A 20,406-nucleotide genomic window follows, 5' to 3' on the forward strand; every position below is an offset into this window, starting at 1 on the left:
GTTTTAAAGGTTGGTTTCTAGATTAAGGGATCCGTCTCCCTCACCATGCAAGGGTTTCAGTTTTCAAGGCTTAAAACATTTCTAATATAACTAAAAATAACGCAATCCAAGTCACCTAAGGGTTATAGATGAAATGCATAGTCCGTGCTCATACTTAAATCCAAGCTGATGACTTTGGGGCAATGAGAAACTAAACAGCATCCTGAAGATCATTTTTCTAGTCTTGCAAATCTATGTTTAATAGAACACCAGAGCCAGCAAGACGGTTCTGAGGGTAAAGTGCACGCAGTGCAAGGTCAATTACCCAGGTTTGATTCTCAGAACCGATTCCACAGGAACATCACAGTGCAGGACACTCACTTCACCCCAACACACACACACACACACACACACACACACACACACACACACACACACACACACGTTATAATTAAAAAACAAAACAAAAGAAAACACCAATTACATTTACCTTTGGTATGGCTGCCAGCCGAATACTGTTGATGAGGGAACATTCTAGCACTTGTCCTTCCTGAAGAGAGAGAGCATACACCCCAGCAATGAACTTAATTCTGTCACCTCATGACAGAGTATTAAGAAATGTTTCTAAAGATAAAATCAATGCTGTTCAGAGGAGTAGAAAAATAATGCAAACCAAATAACAGTAATTGTTTCTATTGATGAGAAAGAAAATACACAAACTTATTATTCATATATATATGAATGAATAACTATGAATAAGTAATAAAATGTTTATAAAATATTATTGCACTTATATACATAATAATGCCTGTATATCATTAAATATGCAATATACAAAACATTAAGTAGGAATAATTACAATTTTTATCCAATTCTATCTTTTATACAATTACACCTTTCTTGGTTTGGGCTGCAATTTCATTAAATGTGAACACTATACTACACATATGATTGTGCCCTGGGGTCTAATGAGTTAAGCGCTCATTTAATTCACCTTTTAATTTCAGCTTGAAAATTGGTTTCTAACACACAGAATATGGCATTTAAAGTTGTTCTTACAATCCTAAATTTCTTTGACAGCAAGACAAGTTAACTCCTGACAACACCCAGCCGACCTCAAAGAAGATGATGAGCATCAAAGAGCCTCCTTATGGACATGGCTTCAAAGGTGGCAAAACAGCCACTGGGAAAAATTCCTCATTCCTGCCACAAATAGAATCTGCCTAAAAATGGGCAACTTAGATGCAGGCAGAGTCGACGGCTGCACTCTACCAAGTCAGGGTAAGCAAGTCCTCAAGAGTTCCTGCCCTGCGAACAAGTCTGGCAGAGATACTAGGCCAGAAAGCTGAAGCTGAGGCTCCAACGTTATACAGTGTATTGGGTGACTGGTCAGGCAGTACACTGTCTTAAGTCAATTTGTACATTTTGGAAGCTGCTAACCCACACTGCTGGTTTACTCAGGAATTTAAGTTTTATTCCTTCTCAAGTCTCTGAGGGGCACTGAAGACTTTTACAACCAAGTTTAGGTGGTTAGGGGATAAGATCGTTTTAGATCAAGATAAAGAAGTTAAGCTATTAGAGTTGAGATAGGATAGATATTGAATCTCATTCGGAAATTTAGACCCAACAAGACAGGGAAGACACTTACTTCACACTAGACGAATGCAGATGGCCAAGTCACTATGAATGTAACATGTATAGAACTCATTATTCTCATGCTGGTCACATGGTTCTCCCTGCTGTATGTAGTTTATTTTATACATGTGTAATAAAATAAAAGTATTTAAAAAAAGAAAATTGGTTTCTAGAAAACATTGCTAAATCTCAAGGTTAAATCAGACATGCTTTGTCTAAGCTTTTATACAACGTAAACGTCTCTTTCCCAATGCTCAGAGACTTGTAGCTCTTTTTAAAATGCCCCAATTTGTTCCTCCAGCTGAATCTCCAAGAGTTAAACTGCATAATGTCTTTAAGTCCTACACTGTCCTCAATGCCTGGGACAGGAAAGTAAGTACTGAAGAATCTCGAAGAGATGAGTAAGTGCAGTGTTGATGCCCTCAAGAGGCAGCTGGTCTGGCTACCTGTTAAGAGATGAAATGGTGTGAACCAGAAAGCAGGCGGGGCAAGGTGCTGCTCTTGTACCATACCTTGCCTTCACTCTTCCAGGTCAGGAAGAAGCCAAATTCATCCACCTTGAAGAGGCAGTTGGGCTCAAACACGAAAGATTCCTGTTAAAAAGAAGTAGGAAGGGTTTTGTGACTTACAACACTTTGAATTAGATAAAAATTCAACATCCAAAAAAAAAAAAAAAAAAAAAGGACAACAACCAGGCGCCCTTTATATTTGGATCATAACAACTACTTTTCTGACGACACCTTGAACATTTTCATTTAGAATACTGTGTGTTCCTTTTTTTAATATACGGAAAGGCAGATCTGTTTAACAGAGAACCTTCCTCTAGAACAGGTTTGTCATTAATGACACTGATGTCCTAGGTTTATACAGAAAAGAGTTTCATGAAGGTCTTGGGAGAGGAGCTCCTGAAGGACAGCCAAGTGTCACCTGCTTGCCCTCCATACTATGGGCACACTGTAACTGATCCACACCAACACTAGCCCCGGTGATGTGTCACCACAGACTCATGGTTTCTGAGTACATTACATTGAGTATGACTGCTGTGGACTCTGACCCCAGAAACTCAATGAGAACCACAGAACCAAAGCTTCAGTTGAGAAGGAGGGTTCTCCACACTCTCAGACCAAGGAGATCTGCCCTATGCCCAGCGGACTCCTGGTCCATTGCAATTAGGAATACGAAGACAAGTCTATCACCGAGAGAAGAAGAGTGTTCAGGAAATGAACTCAGATGCTCCATGACCTATGTCTGCATAATGAAGCACATGGCTCGGTGCTTCAACAAATCTGGGCAATCTTCACATGATCTAAAGAAGATGGCTTCCTAGCTCATCATACTGTCGTCAACAATTAGGAACTGTCCTTTCCTCTGGATAAAGGCATCATTACATAAACAGCAATTACAGGATAAACATTTTAAGAAAGGTACTTCAGATGGTTAGTTTCACCCATCCAAATTTATCTTTCTAAATTCCAGAAAGACAGCAACATTCATCAAGGCAAATCCAATGTCAAGAGATGGCTACCATATGGGGGACAGGATCCAGGGACCTGGCAGCCCTGAATGAAGCTAAACTTCTGTTTGTTTGGGTAGTTTTCTGGCAAAGAATCACCACATGGATCCAACTTCATACAAGGTCCTGGGAACTCCATACCAGTTCTGGGAACTGGAAACAGAGCAATGAATAAGACAGAAGCAAAAGTAAGGTAAGACATCTCTGCCTCTAGAGATAAAACTCCATTACACAAACGTCTATTTATTCCCCTCCTAATAGACCTTCTTCATCTCAGACTCCTATCTAATCGAAATATTTATGCAAGGTACACAGTACAGAGTCAAAACTCACTAAGTTACAGGTCATATTATTGTAAACAACTACGAACAAGTATTTGGCAGTATGTGTGTGGTTTGACCTCTGAGTGGTTGACAATTCCTTTCTTCTAGAAGTGCCTTCCCTCTCCATACTCTGACCTTGCCTCATTCCTCTAATGTTATTTCTGCCTTTTCCATCTACATCCAAACTTCACATATGCTTCATGACTTGATTCTTGGACTTCTCACTTCCACCATGTTTCTAGGTTTTGGCAAATTGCAAGGCTGCAAAACCAACCAATTACTGCTGCCTCCCCTGTTTGAAACAGCAGTCCAATTGCCTGTGAGATCCAAATCACACATTTAACTCCCTAGTTGCCATCCCCTCTTAGATGTTTCCAATGACCAAGTCCAGATCTGACTTCTTGGCTGCTCCCCATCCTCTCTGAGCTGCTCTCCCATCACAAACTGTCCTTACTTCAAGGAATATCACCAGTGCATCTGGCTTTTCACCCTACCAGCCACTCACTGAGACTGAGAGTCACCCTTGCCTTCTCTCCTTTGTTTTCTCCTCATGTTTATTAATAAGTCTACTCTCATCGTGCTTAAGCGTTATGCCCATTTCACTCCATCTCTACCATCATGGCCGTGGTCCAGCCATTTGCCACCATTCCTGTGGATGTTTCCCACTTCTACTCTCTTTATCCCACAGCAGACAGATTGATTCTTTAATTTTTTTTTAAACCAGTCCTATAAAATCCTAAACCATTCCTATTATATTTAGGATAAATTGCCAACTGAAGTGGTCCAAAGAATCCCAGGAAAATCCCGTTCTTCTAGGTCCTACTTTAGCCACTTCCTGTTCTTTGACCTTTTTGCTCACTAGCAACAGAACTGCTTTCCTTAAACGCCTTCACACCTTTCCAGCCTCAGGGCCTTTGCATTTCTAGCTCCACCTTTTCAGAAATGTCTCTCTCCCTTGGTATATCTGGCTCTTCACTTTAATTGTTGATCAGTCATCTCTTCAGAGAGGCTCCCGAATCCCTATAGTATGTCTTTCACTTCCTGTCATAGTATCCTGGTTACTTCCTTGCTGGCACCAAACAAAGTCTGCTGTTTTCTCATCTCCTGACTTTTTAGCTCACACACTCAAGTGTAACATACATGAGGGGAAATCTTAAAGTGGTCCTGTGCATCTCTAGGTTTCTTGCACTTGAAATATTTATGTCAAAACCAACTTAAACCAAATTCATTCCTGAAAGGATGAGTGGATAAATAATTTTGTCAAATAGAATATTTTGCTACAAGGCCAATATATAAAAAGCATAAAAGATGAACTTGTTTATACAGAAGGGATGGCACCAGGCCATCAGTTCTTGTGGAACTTTGGGGAGAGGGGGTGACCACACAAGGCAACATGCTGAGGTGGGCTGTGTGGAAGAAGAGACATCTTTTCCTAATTTCTACAGACTCATCTCAGAAGCTGGGGTGGCTCCGAGGCCCTGATGGGGAACCCCTCTTGGGCCAGGATATCATTTGAATTTACTTCTGGCAAAGCCCAATGGCACAGTCCTGTAATCCAAGCTACTTAAGGTTTGAAGCAATAAGATCACAAATTCAATGCCTGCCTGTGCAACTTAGCAAGACTATCCCAAAATATAAAAATAACTGTCAACTGAGGATTAGGATCAGTGGGATAACTCTTACTCAAAAGTGAAAAAAAATAGGAAAAAAGAAGAAGAAACTAATTTTCAAAGCAAGATAAGAAAGTTGAGCAGGAAGAAGTAAGTTACAGTAGAATGGTAAAACAGGGAGAGAGCAGAAAGCAGAACCCCCAGACAGCTGCTGGGTGACCCTCCTACAATTAGACAACACAACTTATTTGCCTCTGGGGTTCTCTGCAGCAAAAACATGATGAAGAGATATTTATAAATGAACCATCTGGTTCATGAAATAAACCATTTTTCTTGTTGTGAGAAGCAATGGCCAGGGCAAAAATTTTCTAGGGATCTCACTTAGAAGGCCTGACTGACTCTAAAGGCACAGTGCATAACAAGCCTACAATGAGCTCCCTGACTTAGCTGAGAGCTTTCCTGACGGAGACACATTCAAATTACCTATGAGACATCAGAACACAAATCTGATGGCTAAGTGACAACCAGCTGAAAGGAACTGGAGTAAACCTACTTAGGTTTCTACCTCCTACCCACAAACCTTGCACTGGGCCTCTGCAGGTGGCACATACACACAATCTCTATTCTTTTTCCTCCAACAGTAGTTTTAAGTTTCAGATTAGAACTCAGGCTGTGGATCCCTAGCCAAGTCAGCATCCAAGACCCACAGTCAGGTACATTGTCTGCCACCCAGAGAACTGTGGAGGAGACTGTAAAAGGAAGCCAGGCTTTGTCTCCTTTGCAAATCTGTTTTTCCAGTTAATAGATGGTAATTGAATCTGCTGGTAAGAAAACAAACCATAACAGAACTTCTTCCAAGGAACTGGTTTTCAGTTCTCTATGAGAAGCTACACATAGGAGCTCAAGTGCCTGGCTGGCTATCAGACTCAATTCTTACTTTAAGCCACAAAGGATTCAGGCTCAAAGGGACCAGGAACTCTTGTGGAAATTCTGAATAAGAGGCAGCCAGAAGCCACTTTTCTTGAGAGAGGCAGAAGTACCACTCTACCCGGCAGTGCTGCTGTCATAATCTATTTCTGGGGTCCCCGCTCAGAAGGCAGTGTGCCACTCAAAGATTCCATAGACACCCACCACCTCACCAAGCATGGGGGCCATGATTAAGCTCTATGCTATTTTTCACTGGGTGCTATCTTTACAGCATTGAATAGAGCGGCCTAACAAAATATTCAATTTGATTAGCTTAATAATAGTTTTCCGTTCTTTCAATTCCAAAATGTGTTCTGTCAAATAAAATTTCATCTCCTTTCTTCTTCAAAGGAGTTACAGAAAACTCAGCAGATTGAATTAAAAAGGAGGGGGTGTGTGAGTGTGTGTATGCACCTCATGTATATGGTTACACATGTAAATACATGTGCATCCATGTGAAATTCAATAGCTGATGGCCAGCTTATATATTGAGGCAAGACCTCTTGCTGAACTTAGTTCATCAGTTTATCTAATCCAGCTAGCCAGCTTATCCTGGACTTTCCCCATCTCTGCCTCCCAAGAGTGGGCAATAGGGAGTGGGCAACTCAGTTCCTTATACCTGGACATCTTGGACCCACTGAGACATCTCCTTAGTGCCATAACTTTGATTTCAAGGTAGACAACTGTTCTTTCTTTCCTGCCCCTCCCTTCCACCACAGTTACCCAAGTTAACTGCTAAGGTCTATGTTTATACCATGGGCTTTGCAACCCGAACTAGGGTAAGAGTCAAGCTTTATTTCCAGCTTTGGCCAGCTTTTCTGGATTGGCTAGTGTGCGGTTCATTCCATTTTATTGAAACAGGAGTGTATTTGTGAGAATGGAGTGAGAGCTTCTGCACTACATCACAAGGTTTACATTTTTGAGAATGAAGGCTATGATGACTTGATTGAGAATGTCCCCCATAGGTTCAGATGTTTGAATGCTTGGTCTCCAGATGGGTACAATGGTTGTGTAGGTTGCGCAGGTGGCCTTGCTGGAGAAAGCATGTCACTGGGGATGGGCTCTGAGATTTCCCAGTTCTCTCTCGCCCTTTTCTTCCTGTTGGCAGCTCTAGATGCTAGCTCTCAACCTGCTAATACAGCCACCACACATGTAGCTTCTGCCATGAAAGACTCATATCCCTTTGGGACCATGAGTCCAAATAAACTCTTCTCTTTTCAAGTTGCCTTTGTCACCACACCTTATCACAGCAATAGAAAAGTAACTAACACAAGGGCATTTGAAGGAGGTGGGGGTCTCTGAGCTCCTCTCTACAGGCACCCACTGAAGTATTTTAGTAGCCGCGATGATTCACCTTCTCAATCTTAAATGTAAAAATAAACTGACACTAATCTAAAAGGACAGTCACAGAACTTAAAGGGACAAGGTGAATACTGAAAAACAAATAGTGAGAAAAGAGATGCAAACAAATTTATGGTTTTGCATAAGTCATTTCACACATGCTTCACCTTACTTAAAACGAACAAGAGCTCTATCAGGTTTTAGTAGATTTGTCACCGCAATGCAAAAGTGTCATTTGATTGCCACGAGCCACCAAGAGCTGTGAAGCACTTGAAATGTGGTGGACAATTGAGGAGCACAATGCTTATTATGATTGTAATGTCAAGAGCCACATGAAATTAGTGGCTACCACCATTGTAAGTACATTTTTATGGAGGGGAAAAAATGGTCACAGTAGAGTAATTACTTTCAAAGCCATATCCAGTAAGTAAAATAAATAAACCCAAAAAACCACCTTAGATTTGAGCCAATGTCTCTGTTGCTATTTGTAGTTACTATTTGTTCCTATGTGCAGTACATGAACTGCATTTTCTTTATCTATTCATCAGTTGATAAATATCTATCTAGGGTACTTCTGTTTCTTGGATATTGTAATAAATACGGATATGCAATTACCTCTGTAGGAGGATGCAGATTCCACTGGTTAGATGTTTAGAAGTGGTATCATATGGTCATCCTATTGTTTTGAGAAACCTCCAGGTTGACTTTCTAATGTGGCAGCTCTAGTTTATTTATTTTTTTAAAGATTTATTTATTTATTATTATGTACACCTGCAGGCCAGAGGAGGATATCAGATCACATTATAGATGATTGTGAGCCACCATGTGGTTGCTGGGAATTGAACTCATGACCTCTGGAAGAGCAGTCAGTGCTCTTAACCGCTGAGCCATCTCTCCAGCCCTCTAGTTTATTTCATAGCAGCAGCGTGAAGGATCTCCTTGCCCCACATCCTCACCAGCATTTGTTGTCATGTGTATGGGTGATGACGGCCATTCAGGCTGGGGTAAGATGCAATCTTAATGTCATTTGAATCTGTATTTCCCTGATGGTTATGACTACTAAATGTCTTTAAGAGAGAAGTTCAGTTTTATAGCCAATTTTTTTTGCTATTTTCTTATTTATGTTTTTGTTAATCCTCTATATATTCTAGATACTAGTTATGTTGGTTTGGATAAAAATGGTTCCCCATAGGTCCAAAGGGAGTGACACTATTTGGAGGTATGGCCTTATTGGAGTAGGTGTGTGACTAGGTGGTGGGCTCTGAGGTCTCAGAAGCTCAAGTCAGTCTCCTGCACCTGCAGATCAAGATGTAGGGCTCTCAGCTCCTTCTCCAGCACCATGTCTGCCTGCATGCCGCCATGCTTCCTGCCATGATGATAATGGACTGAACCTCTGAACTGTAAGCCAGCACCAGTGAAATGTTTTCCTTCAGAAGAGTTACCACAGTTACAGTACCTTTTTACAGTAACAGACACCCTAGGACCCTAGTTTTCTTCCCTGTATGAATGGCAATTCTGTGGACTACCTCCTAGTCTGTGACTGACAGTTGACTTTGTTGTAGAGAGCCTTATAGTTTTCTCATTTGTTGACTGGTCGTCTCATTTCCTGTGCCACTGGAGTGCTGGTCAGAAAGTCCTTACTTGTGCCTCCATGTTGAAGTAGACTGCCTACTTTTTCCTCTAGCAGTTTGCAAGTGTGAGGTCTTACATTGAGGTCCTTGATCGATTTGGAGTTGTATTTTGTGCGTGGTGAGAGATAAACTCCTATTCATTCTTCTACATACTGACATCAAGTTTTCCCAGTACAATTTGTTGAAGATGCTGTCTTTTCTCTAAAGTGTATTTTTTAAATCTTTGTAGGACTGGCTTTTTAAAGAGGGAGTGTTCATAATTATGCCATACAGTTTGTAAAATATTCTTTCAGATACTAGCACCAGGAAAATACCTGTGACCTGCTGCTTTTCTTCAATGTAACGGACAGCGGGACCTATGACCATTCCTTCTCCCCTGTGCTCCGGCAACAGGACACCTGAGGTTCACCTGCAACTAACCTCTTCCAACTTCTTAGGATGTTGCTGCTCATACTAGATGCCCTTGACATAGCATATTTTCCTGTGTTTATGTTTTCACTATAATCTAAAGTCATGTCTCTTTATTTTATCTAGTAGTATTTTTATACTATAGCTTCTTTTCAATGGTATCGGAAACATTAAAGCATAAAATATCTTATAATAGCTTTATGATAAGATAAATACAACCCAAACGTGGCGTTTAGAAATGCATTTCTTCATTACTAAAAATAGAAACAGGGGCTGGAGAGATGGCTCAGTGGTTAAGAGCACTGACTGCTCTTCCAGAGGTCCTGAGTTCAATTCCCAGCAACGACATGGTGGCTCACAACCATCTATAATGTGATCTGATGCCCTCTTATGGCCTGAAAGTGCACATGCAGCCAGAGCAGAGTATACATAATAATAATAAATAGATAAATAAAATAAAAATAGAAACAATAACATCAAATACAGTATGCCTCTCACAGGTTACCAACTGAACCAAAGCTTGGCACGATGACACAGAGCTGTAAGAGCAGCAGTTGGAAGGCAAAGGCAGGAGGATTGAGAGCTGGGGCTAGTTTAGGCTATCTAATGAGACTCTGTCTTATTAAAATAAAGTAAAAGCACAGTAAATATGAACGAAGTAAATATTTATCAGTTGTTACTATAGCACACTAATATTTCTGAGTGTTTCTAATAGAGACTACCTATTACCAAATGAACAAATAATGTAAATACCACCAACCCTATTTTACAGATGAGAACACCTGTAGTCTGGCTTGCTGCCTAAGATGGAACAGATAATAGAAGGTGAGGCAGAGCTGTATCTGTGTTTAACAGGGAACACACTTTGAGCCATAAAGAGCAATATTCCTGGAAGGTACATATTTCCTTTGACCTAGAATATCAGTCTATGCGTAACTGAAATCCAAAATGTATAAATTATTGCTCAATTAGACTCGCTGAAAGTTTGTTTTCCATGTAACAATCAGCTTTAGTTTATTTGTTTTCTACCACAGACATCTCTCTTTCTAAGACAGTCTCTGCCAACATTCATGTCATGCAGTGGCTGGCATACATAAGTCATCAACCATAATGAGTATTTGTTCCCTCTAGGTCAAAGGTGGCCATTGCTTTTAACTCTGAACACTGTGATCACCCAAATGCAACCCTAGTGAGCCTCATCCATTAGTAGTTTCTCATGGAGACAGTATCCAGCCTGGGGAGCTTACAGCTTTCACAAGGTCCCCAGAAGGTCCCTGTGTTCCTTCAGGTCATAAATATAGATAAAGGATTGATAGGAGTGGGACTCTTGGGGAATACAGCGGCTCCCCAAGGGCCTTCCTATTGATGTAGCTGGCATTGCGTGACCCATGCTCTCATACGTAACCAAGGCTTTGGACAGAATCTTTCTTTTGTATGCTAGTGCTTTCTGTACCCAAAATAAACTGTTGTTTCTTCTCCTCTCTCCTTGAAAAGTGGCTCAACAGAGTTTGAACTTCCTTCCCTTTCACCGATGGTTAGGGACAGTGAGCTTACCAGGATTAGTCCTGGTAAGGAGCCTTGCCTGACATGGAGATCACAGTCAGGGTGAGAGGGCAAGCCTGCAAGTTACTCAGCAGGTTTTAACGGCGAGAGGCCTCTTTTTTATCTGGCTTCCCATATCTCACAGAAACAGAAATGAAAAACTCTCAAGAACCAACTGCGAGCCTTGGAAGTGCTCACTTCAGCTGAGTCTGTGAACTGCGAAGAATGCTCTAAGCTGGTGTCAAGTGGAAGATGGAATCGGCTTCTTTCATTTTCCATCTCCCACACTCTCAGCTTAGGGGTTCACGGTGGCTACTGCAACCCAGCAAGTATGGCAAACAACTCTTGCTGATTTTTCCAGCTATATTTCTTTGCAGATATGAAGTTGGCCTGATGCTGTTTAACAAGGTGCTGTGGTCCAGATATATGCCCCTCACCACATTCATATACTGTATTCCTGTCCCCTAAAGTGATAGTAGTTGGAAGTGGGAACTTTGGGGAGATAGACAAATGGGTCAGAAACCATAAAATAAGCTCCAGATGAACTCCTTACCCTTCTTCCACTAGGCCTAAAGTACCATCTATACATCGTGACAAAGATGTTGGCAGATATCAATCTGCCAGGGCCTTCATCTTGGAATTTTCAGCTGCAGGGGATGTGAAAAATATACTGGTTGCTCACAGCTATGTAGTGTGGTGCATTTTGTTATAGCATTCTGAAGAGACTAAGACACAAGTCTTGGCAGTGTCCTCATCTTTGTGGGTCAGAAGTCACCTCAGTGGGATCAGAACCTGACAGAGAGGGGAACTCTCAGCTTAGTTACTTGCAAGGGATGCACTGTTCTCAAAGGCTTACCCCAGGTTCATGAATAGCAGTAGTTCTCCATCATCTCCTTTGCCCCAGAGCAAAGATGAAACATCTATGGAGCTCAATTTATTAGGGTAGTCAACTGGAGAAGCCACCCTCTCCCTTTCTGTTTCTCTTTGTTCGTCTTTCCCTACGGCGTCTCTGATGCAGGCATTTTCAGATAAATGGATGCTCAGGTTCCCAGGGGCTTCTGTGCTATAGAAGGATGCCACTGTGGGTGGACTCTGGTCCTTGACAGAAGCAGCTACAGCACTCAGCAATTACTTCTCCACGTACAGAAGACAGAACACCAGCAAAACATATCTTCCAGCAAAGAAGAAGTTGCTCACAGTATCTTTCAAGGACAGGGAACTTGTCACATTAGTCAAAACAGGTGTCTGAGTAACTAAGGCAGGGACAAATTGAAGGGGGCAGCTTATTCTGAGCTCTTTAGGCAAGTAAGTAGGATTTATGGTAAACATTCCTACCAACGTCACAGAAACATGTCCTGCATCTTCAAATTCTGCAACCAACAGATGTATTTTCTAGATGTATTTCAAGTACGGCGGAAAGCCGATGAACTTCTTCTTATGGTCACCATGTCTAATGAAAATAATTTGTTCCTGAATAATACCTTATACCAAGTAATTAAAAATAGTGACAGCAAACACTTGTATCTGAAAAGGTGAATATAACAAAGATCATTTTCAGCTCTTGCTCCGTGGACATGACAATGCTAACAGGGTCACGGAAAAACTGGACTTTTGCGTGCCTTTCACAGAATGTACACATTTCCTCTTAACAGTCTGGCCTCGGGAGCCGCTCTCCCCAACAGTTCCATGTGAACTCTTGCTCTTTGTTTTCTGGAATAGCTCCTTTTGTGTCTCAAAATACAGAGTTTCTACTGGAGCCCAAGACCAATGCTTGCTCCTTGGCTCCTCTCTGTGTGTAAAGGAAGCGCACAGCAAGAGATATGTCATGGCGAGCAGGCAGCCTTGGAATATAGCAGCAGGTCCCTGGTGGCTCAGTATGGGACCCTCCCAAGAGGAGGAGGGTTGTTGAGTCCTTTAGACCACCAAGGCGGAGACACCACGCGAACTGAGCTTGATAAAAAACATGGCTGGGGAAGGAGGAGAAATCCAGAGGAGGCAGTAGAGCATCCTGGGCCATGAGAACACTCATAGGAGGAAGAGAAAAGAACAAGACTGGGGACCTGGCATCTTACAGAACAGGTCAGCTTGTAGAGGAGCTGCATTGGGTGGAGACAGAGACCAGAGCCCTGGTAGAGGAGCTTCAGGTAGGACGGGACACTACAGTTAACCTCCTAGTTATGCAGGGTTTGCTCACTATGACTGCCTGAAGGAACTACATAAGCAACAGTAGTCCTACTGCAGCAGGGGGCTGACTAGCCTCCTCCTGGCAAGTTTCTGTTGAAGGGAGGCTCAAGTGATGTATCTCCACAGCAGCCACAGAGTGTCTCTTTGGCTAGTTTCTTTCAATATGCATCTCCAGTTCCCTGGTATCTTTACAATTCTTCACAATTTACGAATCACTTAAATTGTCATACATTTGTATTTGGGATTTGTAACTTGCAAATTGGCAGGTCACACTAAGTACTTCTTTAGTCACTGGGTGGTGACTGAACTCCTGGCTAGGGTAGAGCAATAAATAAATAAAATAAAGTGTCTCTGCTGCCAGATGTTATGCTTCATGGAAATTTGGGAAATAAATAGAAACCAAAGAAATGCTGTGTAGTAATAAATGTGAAGATTTTAAAAAAAAATGGAAGAATGAGGTAGAATAATCAAAGAAGGCCTGCAGGAAGTAACATCATTTGGGCAGGAAGGAGAAGGGGGTTGGAGAGAGAATGAGAATAAAGTCAGAATGCAAATTTCTAGAGGTCAGGATGTGACTGCCATGTTCAGGGAAGAGGGTCATACAGAAGATTCACACACCACGAGAAGGACTAGGAAAATGATTTGTAATTAGTTGTGAGACTCCTAAAGGTCCGTGTGTGATTTACATTCTAAAATGATCTATATTATTTATGACCTATAAAGGCAAAGCTAGGTAGGTCACTTTCACTGCTTTTGTTCACTCAGCTTGTGCACAGTGAGTTTAAGACGGGTTCAAGGTCACAGCTCTGTATTGGAAAGCCCAAATTGTGCCCATTTCTGTGTAGCTCCAAATACACCCCGTAACTAACTCTGCATTTAAAGCTTTTGGAAAGAATTCTTAGGCAAAGATTTTTATCCTAAATACCATTTACTATGAGAGCCTTTCCTTTATATGCAAAAGCTATCCCAGCAACATCGCTCTGGTGAGCTCTGACAGCCAGAAGCCTCCTCACATCTCTGGAGTACCATAGGGATCATGTTCCCTTTTGTGTACTGGTAGGAAGACACACCAGGCAGGACACAGTGCAGGGGCTCAGAGCAGTTCTCAGGATGACACCTTAGTGGAGAGAGGATTAGCCAGTGACCTGGAGGTGTCTGCTCTGCTCCCCTAAACACTTTGACACACTTTTGACAAAGTGCACTTCTGAGGAGTCACTTACTATATCTGCAGCTTTCGGAGAAAGAAGCCTAGGAATCATATAGCTCTTAATGACTTATTAAAACTCACTCTTATTTATTAAGAAGATAGGCTTTCTTGCTGAAAAGATATTAAGTCTACTTCTATCAGATGAGAGAAAACATTATGTTCATTTCTCTTCCCTCCCCTCCCCTCTCCAAACAATTAGCAACGGGAAATCCCTGGTTAAGGCTTCTCTATCCTTAAGGGTCACTTTATTGATCATTAGGGAGCTGGCTGGTGCTGCTAGGGGCTCTTAGGGGCAATTACACTAAAAATAATTTCTGTCTGTACTTATTTTCCTGAATGAATTGTATTAAAACCCTGGAAGCATTACCATTATGGTCTAAAATACTTAAAGTAAGTGGTGAGTAAAAGAGTTAAGCAGTTCTACGGGGCCTGCATATAGCTCAGTGGCAAAGCACCTGCTTGGCAAGGATAAGACCGCAGGTTCATGAAAAGTAGGCATAAAAATCCCAAGTACACACAAACAGATCCTTGATACTAGCTTCCTTTATTGAATTTTAGAAAGATTGCTTTTAATTATATATTTTTATACTCATGCTTATCCAAAATTAGTTCTGTGCCGGCAGCCATTCTGTGTCGTAAAGGATGGAGCTGTGAGTCACGTGTTCTCTCCTTACCAATAGCCAGCTGTGGATCATGGTTACACTCTTACTGCATGTTGGCTGCAAGGCAGCTCTTTTCATTCTTACAAACTATGGAAAATAATCTCCTTTAGCCTTCACAACCTCAAAACCAGCTGAGGTTCTCAAGGTTGATGCCAAGTGCTGTGTGTGTGCACTCTCCCTGGCACATACAAAGGTTCAATGAAATCCATGTTGTCCAGGGCTAGGAAGATGGCTTGGAAGGTAAAGAGGCTGGCTTGCAGGCATAGAGATCTGAGTTTGGATCTCTGTGCAAAAAGCCAAGCACAGCTCAGGTGCCCGTAACCCCACTGCCAGGGAAGGGCTGAGACAGGCAGTTCTGAAACTCACTGGCCTGCCAGCCTACCCAAAAGGAAGAGTTTCATGTTACTGAAGAGGCCCTTTCATGAAATAAGGCTGGAGAACAGTTAAAGACATCCAATGTCTACCTCCGGTTTATACACACACACACACACACACACACACACACACCTGCACTAACAAGTACATGCACACAACACACATACTCCAAAATGCATATTTGCCTAGGAAGTGAAATCTGTAGGTTTTTTCCCCCGAGAAAATTCTCTTCCTTTACCATGACTTCCTGATTAAAGGAGATTAGCAACAAAAGTTTTAGAAACATTTAGTTTTTATCCCTTTCTAGTTAGTCTAAAATCCTTCATTTTGCCATTCACAAGCTTGAGTTGCTTCTGTCCTGAGAGTCACTAGGGCAGCTCTTGAAACACAGACTGTGGGACTAAGCCCTCAGAATTTCGCATTCCCTAAGCCTAGGCCTGCAAATCCGCCTCTGGTGCTGGTGCTGGTGGTCTGAGATCGCCATTGGAAACCCACTGTAGACCGGTTGGCACCGGATCTCTGCTCCTCCAGAGCAGCCTTGGGAACTTCAGGCAAGGATTTTAACCATTCTAAACTTTTTTCTTTTCCCCAGACCACAAAATGAGGCTGGAAAAGCCCGATTAACAGAGCTGTTCGGAGGCTGAAATGAAATGTTTGTGGACCTTTCACAGAGCAGAAAGTTCGGCTCTCGTGAGGAGCAGGAGCTCAGCCTGGTGCACATTCCTACTGAGTGCACTAAAAGAGAAAATGCTCATGCCGACTAGCTGACACATTAACTTGTTTGGGCTGGAGGGTACCTGATAACTGATAAAGCAGCTCCTTGGTGTATGGATGCAGGGATATTTCCAGGAGAGATCAGTCTTTGTGCTCTGGAATTGATTAAGACAGTCTGCTCTCACTAATGAAGGGGTACTCCAGAGCCCCTGGAGGACCCACAGAACAGATGAGGAAAGGCCTGCTTTCTCTCTTGCTCCCTGCTTTCTCTCTTGCTCTCTGTTGCTGGTGTGCTGACTCTCAGACCCTCAGGTTTGGAAGGGATTCACACACTGGCACCCTGCTCTCATACCTCTGGCTTTTAGACAGACCTCCAACCTATAGGGTCTTTAAAGGTCACAGACTTCTCAGCCTCAAGATTCACTTCTGGATTCAGGAGGCAGTCCTTCATAAAGAATCTCCTCCTATGGATCATATATGTCCTCCCAATTCCCCAGCTAGACCCACACAGTACCTTCTCTAAAGTCCTCGACAAGAGGCAGTTACAAACATTATTCCCCCTGATTGTTAGGAACAGAATTAACTCACGGAATCTCATGGGGAATCAATGCAATCTTCTTAAGGAAGGATTATCACTGCTTTTAAAAGTGCTGCGTACTTTGATGAACTGTTCTGCACCCACTTGAGTGAGTGGATCTGCTTTAACAGAATACATAAAATGAGCAAGGAAATAAAGCCAGGGTGGACTCTGGACCTCCTCTCCAGGCTGGAGACACCGCAAAGGTGCACTCATCTCTATAATTAAAATCATGCCCAGGCTACCATTACCCTCTTCACCTGTAGCCCTGACAGGTGGCCTGAACTACCTCACATCAAGCTTTTCCCAATTATCCTGCAGGCTGAAAAGGACCCAGAGTGAATCCGGCTCTGTAATTTTACCATTAGAGTTTAATTAAATTCTTTAGCACAGCACAGTGACAGGAGGGAGGACCAGGCAGCCGAGAGCTACTCCCTTATGTTTTAATTGTATTGACTCACTGTTTACAGATTTTCTTCCTGTTTTGTTTCCACGAGCTCTGTGTAAATTAAAGTCACCCCAGACTTCCTTCACGCTTTCCTAATGGATGCGTCTCGCAGCTTCTCGCAAACAAGCTATCCTTGTCCTCTGCAAGTGCCTCAAGCACCTCAAGTCTTACGAGTTCTCCCAGCACTGACTTTCCAACTACTTCACAGGTGAGATGTTCCTGCTACCTGAAGAAATACAAGTACCTTCTGTCTTTAAGAACATGTAATTGGGCGGTGGTGGCGCACACCTTTAATCCCAGCACTTGTAAGGCAGAGGCAGGTGGATCTCTGTGAGTTTGAGGCCAGCCTGGTTTACAGTGCGAGTTCTAGGACAGCCAGGACTATTAAGCAGAGAAACCTTGTCTCAAAAAGAGAGAGAGAGAGAGAGAGAGAGAGAGAGAGAGAGAGAGAGAGAGAGAAGAGGAAAGAGGAAAAGAGGAAGACAAGAAGAAGAAGGAGGAGGAGGAGGAGAAAGGAGGAAAGTCAAAGAAACCAGAGATGAGAATGAGAAGAGCATGCAAAGGGAAAAGACAAGAGGGACTTCATACTGTAGCAAAAGCTAGCAGAGAGCTAAGGAGAAACAGAAGAGAACGTGCTGAGTCCAAAAATGTATCAAAGACAGAAATGCAGAGCTAGCTGTGAGGGCACGAAGGGAAAGCAGCCCAACATTGTCATCAAAACTGCCCTGTTACTCATCTCTGTCACCATTTGGCCTAGCTACCCTGCCACCTGTTTCTGAAAGCAGTTTCATGGGAACGCAGCACTCATTTCCGGTGTGTTGCGCGGATGCTTTGGGGCTAAAAGAACAAGGTGGAGCGGTTGAGACAGAGCATCTCACCGCACCTAACACATTTTGTTTACAAAATGTTTGTTTGTTTTGTTTACAAAAGGGTTCACTGTCCCAACTCTACACTGTACGGAGCGCCTGAGGAAACTGAGGTTGGCCATAAAGGGGTCATATTCCTTCACCCTCCCTACTCCCTGGCCTCTGTCATCTGTGTTGTATCCTCCCATCTCTGGAGTGCAGTCAGGGCAGCCTACGACTTGCTGTGGCCTATAGGATTGCTTTGATTTTGTTGGTTTGCTTAACCCAATTTTATTCATGCTTTCTACCTTTGGACAGGGAACAGAATATTCCCCAAAAGCTTATTACAGAACAATAACAAATTCTCATGTATAATTTTTAAGTACCAATAATGAGGTCTCTTAATTGCATCCATGCATATGGGTCTGATGTTATATAATATTATATAAATAAACATAATTGAGACTTTTAGGACCATTTTATAATAAAGAGGTTGCTAACTTTTCTTTGTAACTTGGTCAAGCACCTCCAAAATACAAACCCCTATAAAGACTGAGCATTTTCCTTAGAGAAACATGTGCACGTGGAGGACCAGCTGACAGTATGGATCCAGCAAAGCAACAGACAAACCCTAGTGCCAAGTAGAAAAAGTACAGTTGCAAGATGATACTTGAAACTAAGTCTATTTTATATTTAAATATAGAAAATATATATTTGATAAAGGTGTGGTACACATACTTCCGTACAAGACTGAATATTAGAATTTTTTTGCGTGATGAATGAATGAAGTGATGACTAGAATGGTGATTTAAAGTAAGCACTGCTCTTGCATACAACTCTCAAAACCCCTATCAGGATGTGCACACCCACCTGTAACTCCAGTTCCAGGGGATTTGGTGCCCTCTTCTGGTCCCAGAGGAACCTGCACTTGCATGAACACACATATACAGAGACATTTCACCCACACTCACAAATGAGAACAAAACCACATCTTAGCAGAAAGAATAGTCTGCTAAGTAAACACTGGCTAAACAGCAGTGCATGCTGTGAGGATGGGATGAGTGTGGCCACATTCCCACTACTTTGAGATAGACCACACATCTAGGAGAGCCGGGCGTGGTGGCGCACGCCTTTAATCCCAGCATTTGGGAGGCAGAGGCAGGCGGATCACTGTGAGTTCGAGGCCAGCCTGGTCTACAAAGTGAGTCCAGGACAGCCAAGCCTACACAGAGAAACCTTGTCTCAAAAAACCAAACCAAACCAAACCAAAACAAAACAAAAAACAAACAACAACAACAACAAAAAACCATCTAGGACAGACTATAATAAGCATTGCATGTAATTATTTAAAGTTTTGCTGTATAAGAACTTTGTTTCTGTAAAACATATTGTTCGGCGAGATTGATTATCTTTACAATTCTGAGTGCATCTCCATTTTTCTCCTTCACTGCACTGTTTTGGTGTGTGTAATAATGTGTGCAAATCCGTGGTTTATGTGTAAATGTTTAAAGTGTTAGGTCACCAATCCTTGCAGTGGTATGCTGAGCAGCAAAAATGTAGGAGATCAGTAACAATTATGCCGATTTTTTTCAAACCGCCATTCTTTACACTCCTAAAACTTCCTTTCCTTCCCTTTCAGACCTCATCAACAGGTAGCAACCCAGGCTCACTCCCATCCCTCTGCAAGTCTGGACCATTGCCTGTCAGCTGCTCCAGCCTGGGGTTGCTATACTGTTGCCTGGTGGTCTGACGTATTTTGATGCTAATTACTGTTGGCTGTGTGCATGGCTCACCTTTCACTTAATAAAAAGCCATCCCACCTGGGCAGGGCAGGAGATAGGTGGGCCTAGGAAAGAAAAGAATTCTGGGAAGAAAAAAAGTCCGCCAGGAGAAAGAGGGTGAGAGACCTGAGGAGAAGAGAAGCTACAGCCAGTGGTGTGGATGGAGAATCCAGCCCACATGAAGAACATTAGCAAGTATTTGGGATTATGGGTGGGAGGTAGCTTGATAGAGGTTATTGGAAGCAGATGGCATGAGATTGAGGCAGGGATCCCATGCCTGCCCCACTATGGGAGGTAGTTTAGAGGATTGATATCTGCCCTGCCCCAGGTTGACTAAGGCGATTTTATTTTATTTTTATTTTTTTCACAATTTTTTATTTTTTTTTCATTTTTTTCTCCTTTATTAATTTATTCTTGTTACATCTCAATGGTTATCCCATCCCTTGTATCCTCCCATCCTTCCCTCCCTCCCATTTTCCCCTTATTCCCCTCCCCTATGACTGTTCCTGAGGGGGATTACCTCGCCCTGTATATGTTCATAGGGTATCAAGTCTCTTCTTGGTAACCTGCTGTCCTTCCTCTGAGTGCCACCAGGTCTCCCCCTCCAGGGGACAGGGTCAAAGGTGAGGCACCAGAGTATGTGAGAAAGTAATATCCCACTCTCC

General features: G+C 42.5%; 1 protein-coding gene across 13 annotated transcripts in view; it reads right to left on the reverse strand.

The window, feature by feature from the left end:
- PLCB4 (phospholipase C beta 4) overlaps positions 1–20,406 on the reverse strand; it is a 370,866-nt gene that overhangs the window by 111,841 nt on the left and 238,619 nt on the right. For all 13 annotated transcript variants that reach the window (XM_084776848.1, XM_084776846.1, XM_084776843.1 and 10 more), the window contains 2 exons: positions 2,127–2,207; positions 470–529 (listed from right to left, as the gene is read on the reverse strand). In XM_084776848.1, coding sequence (XP_084632974.1) covers positions 470–529; positions 2,127–2,207 — 141 coding nt within the window. The remainder of the gene's footprint in view (positions 1–469; positions 530–2,126; positions 2,208–20,406) is intronic.

This window comes from Acomys minous (assembly GCF_964271855.1).
Source record: "Acomys minous genome assembly, chromosome: 3".
Taxonomy (NCBI): domain Eukaryota; kingdom Metazoa; phylum Chordata; class Mammalia; order Rodentia; family Muridae; genus Acomys; species Acomys minous.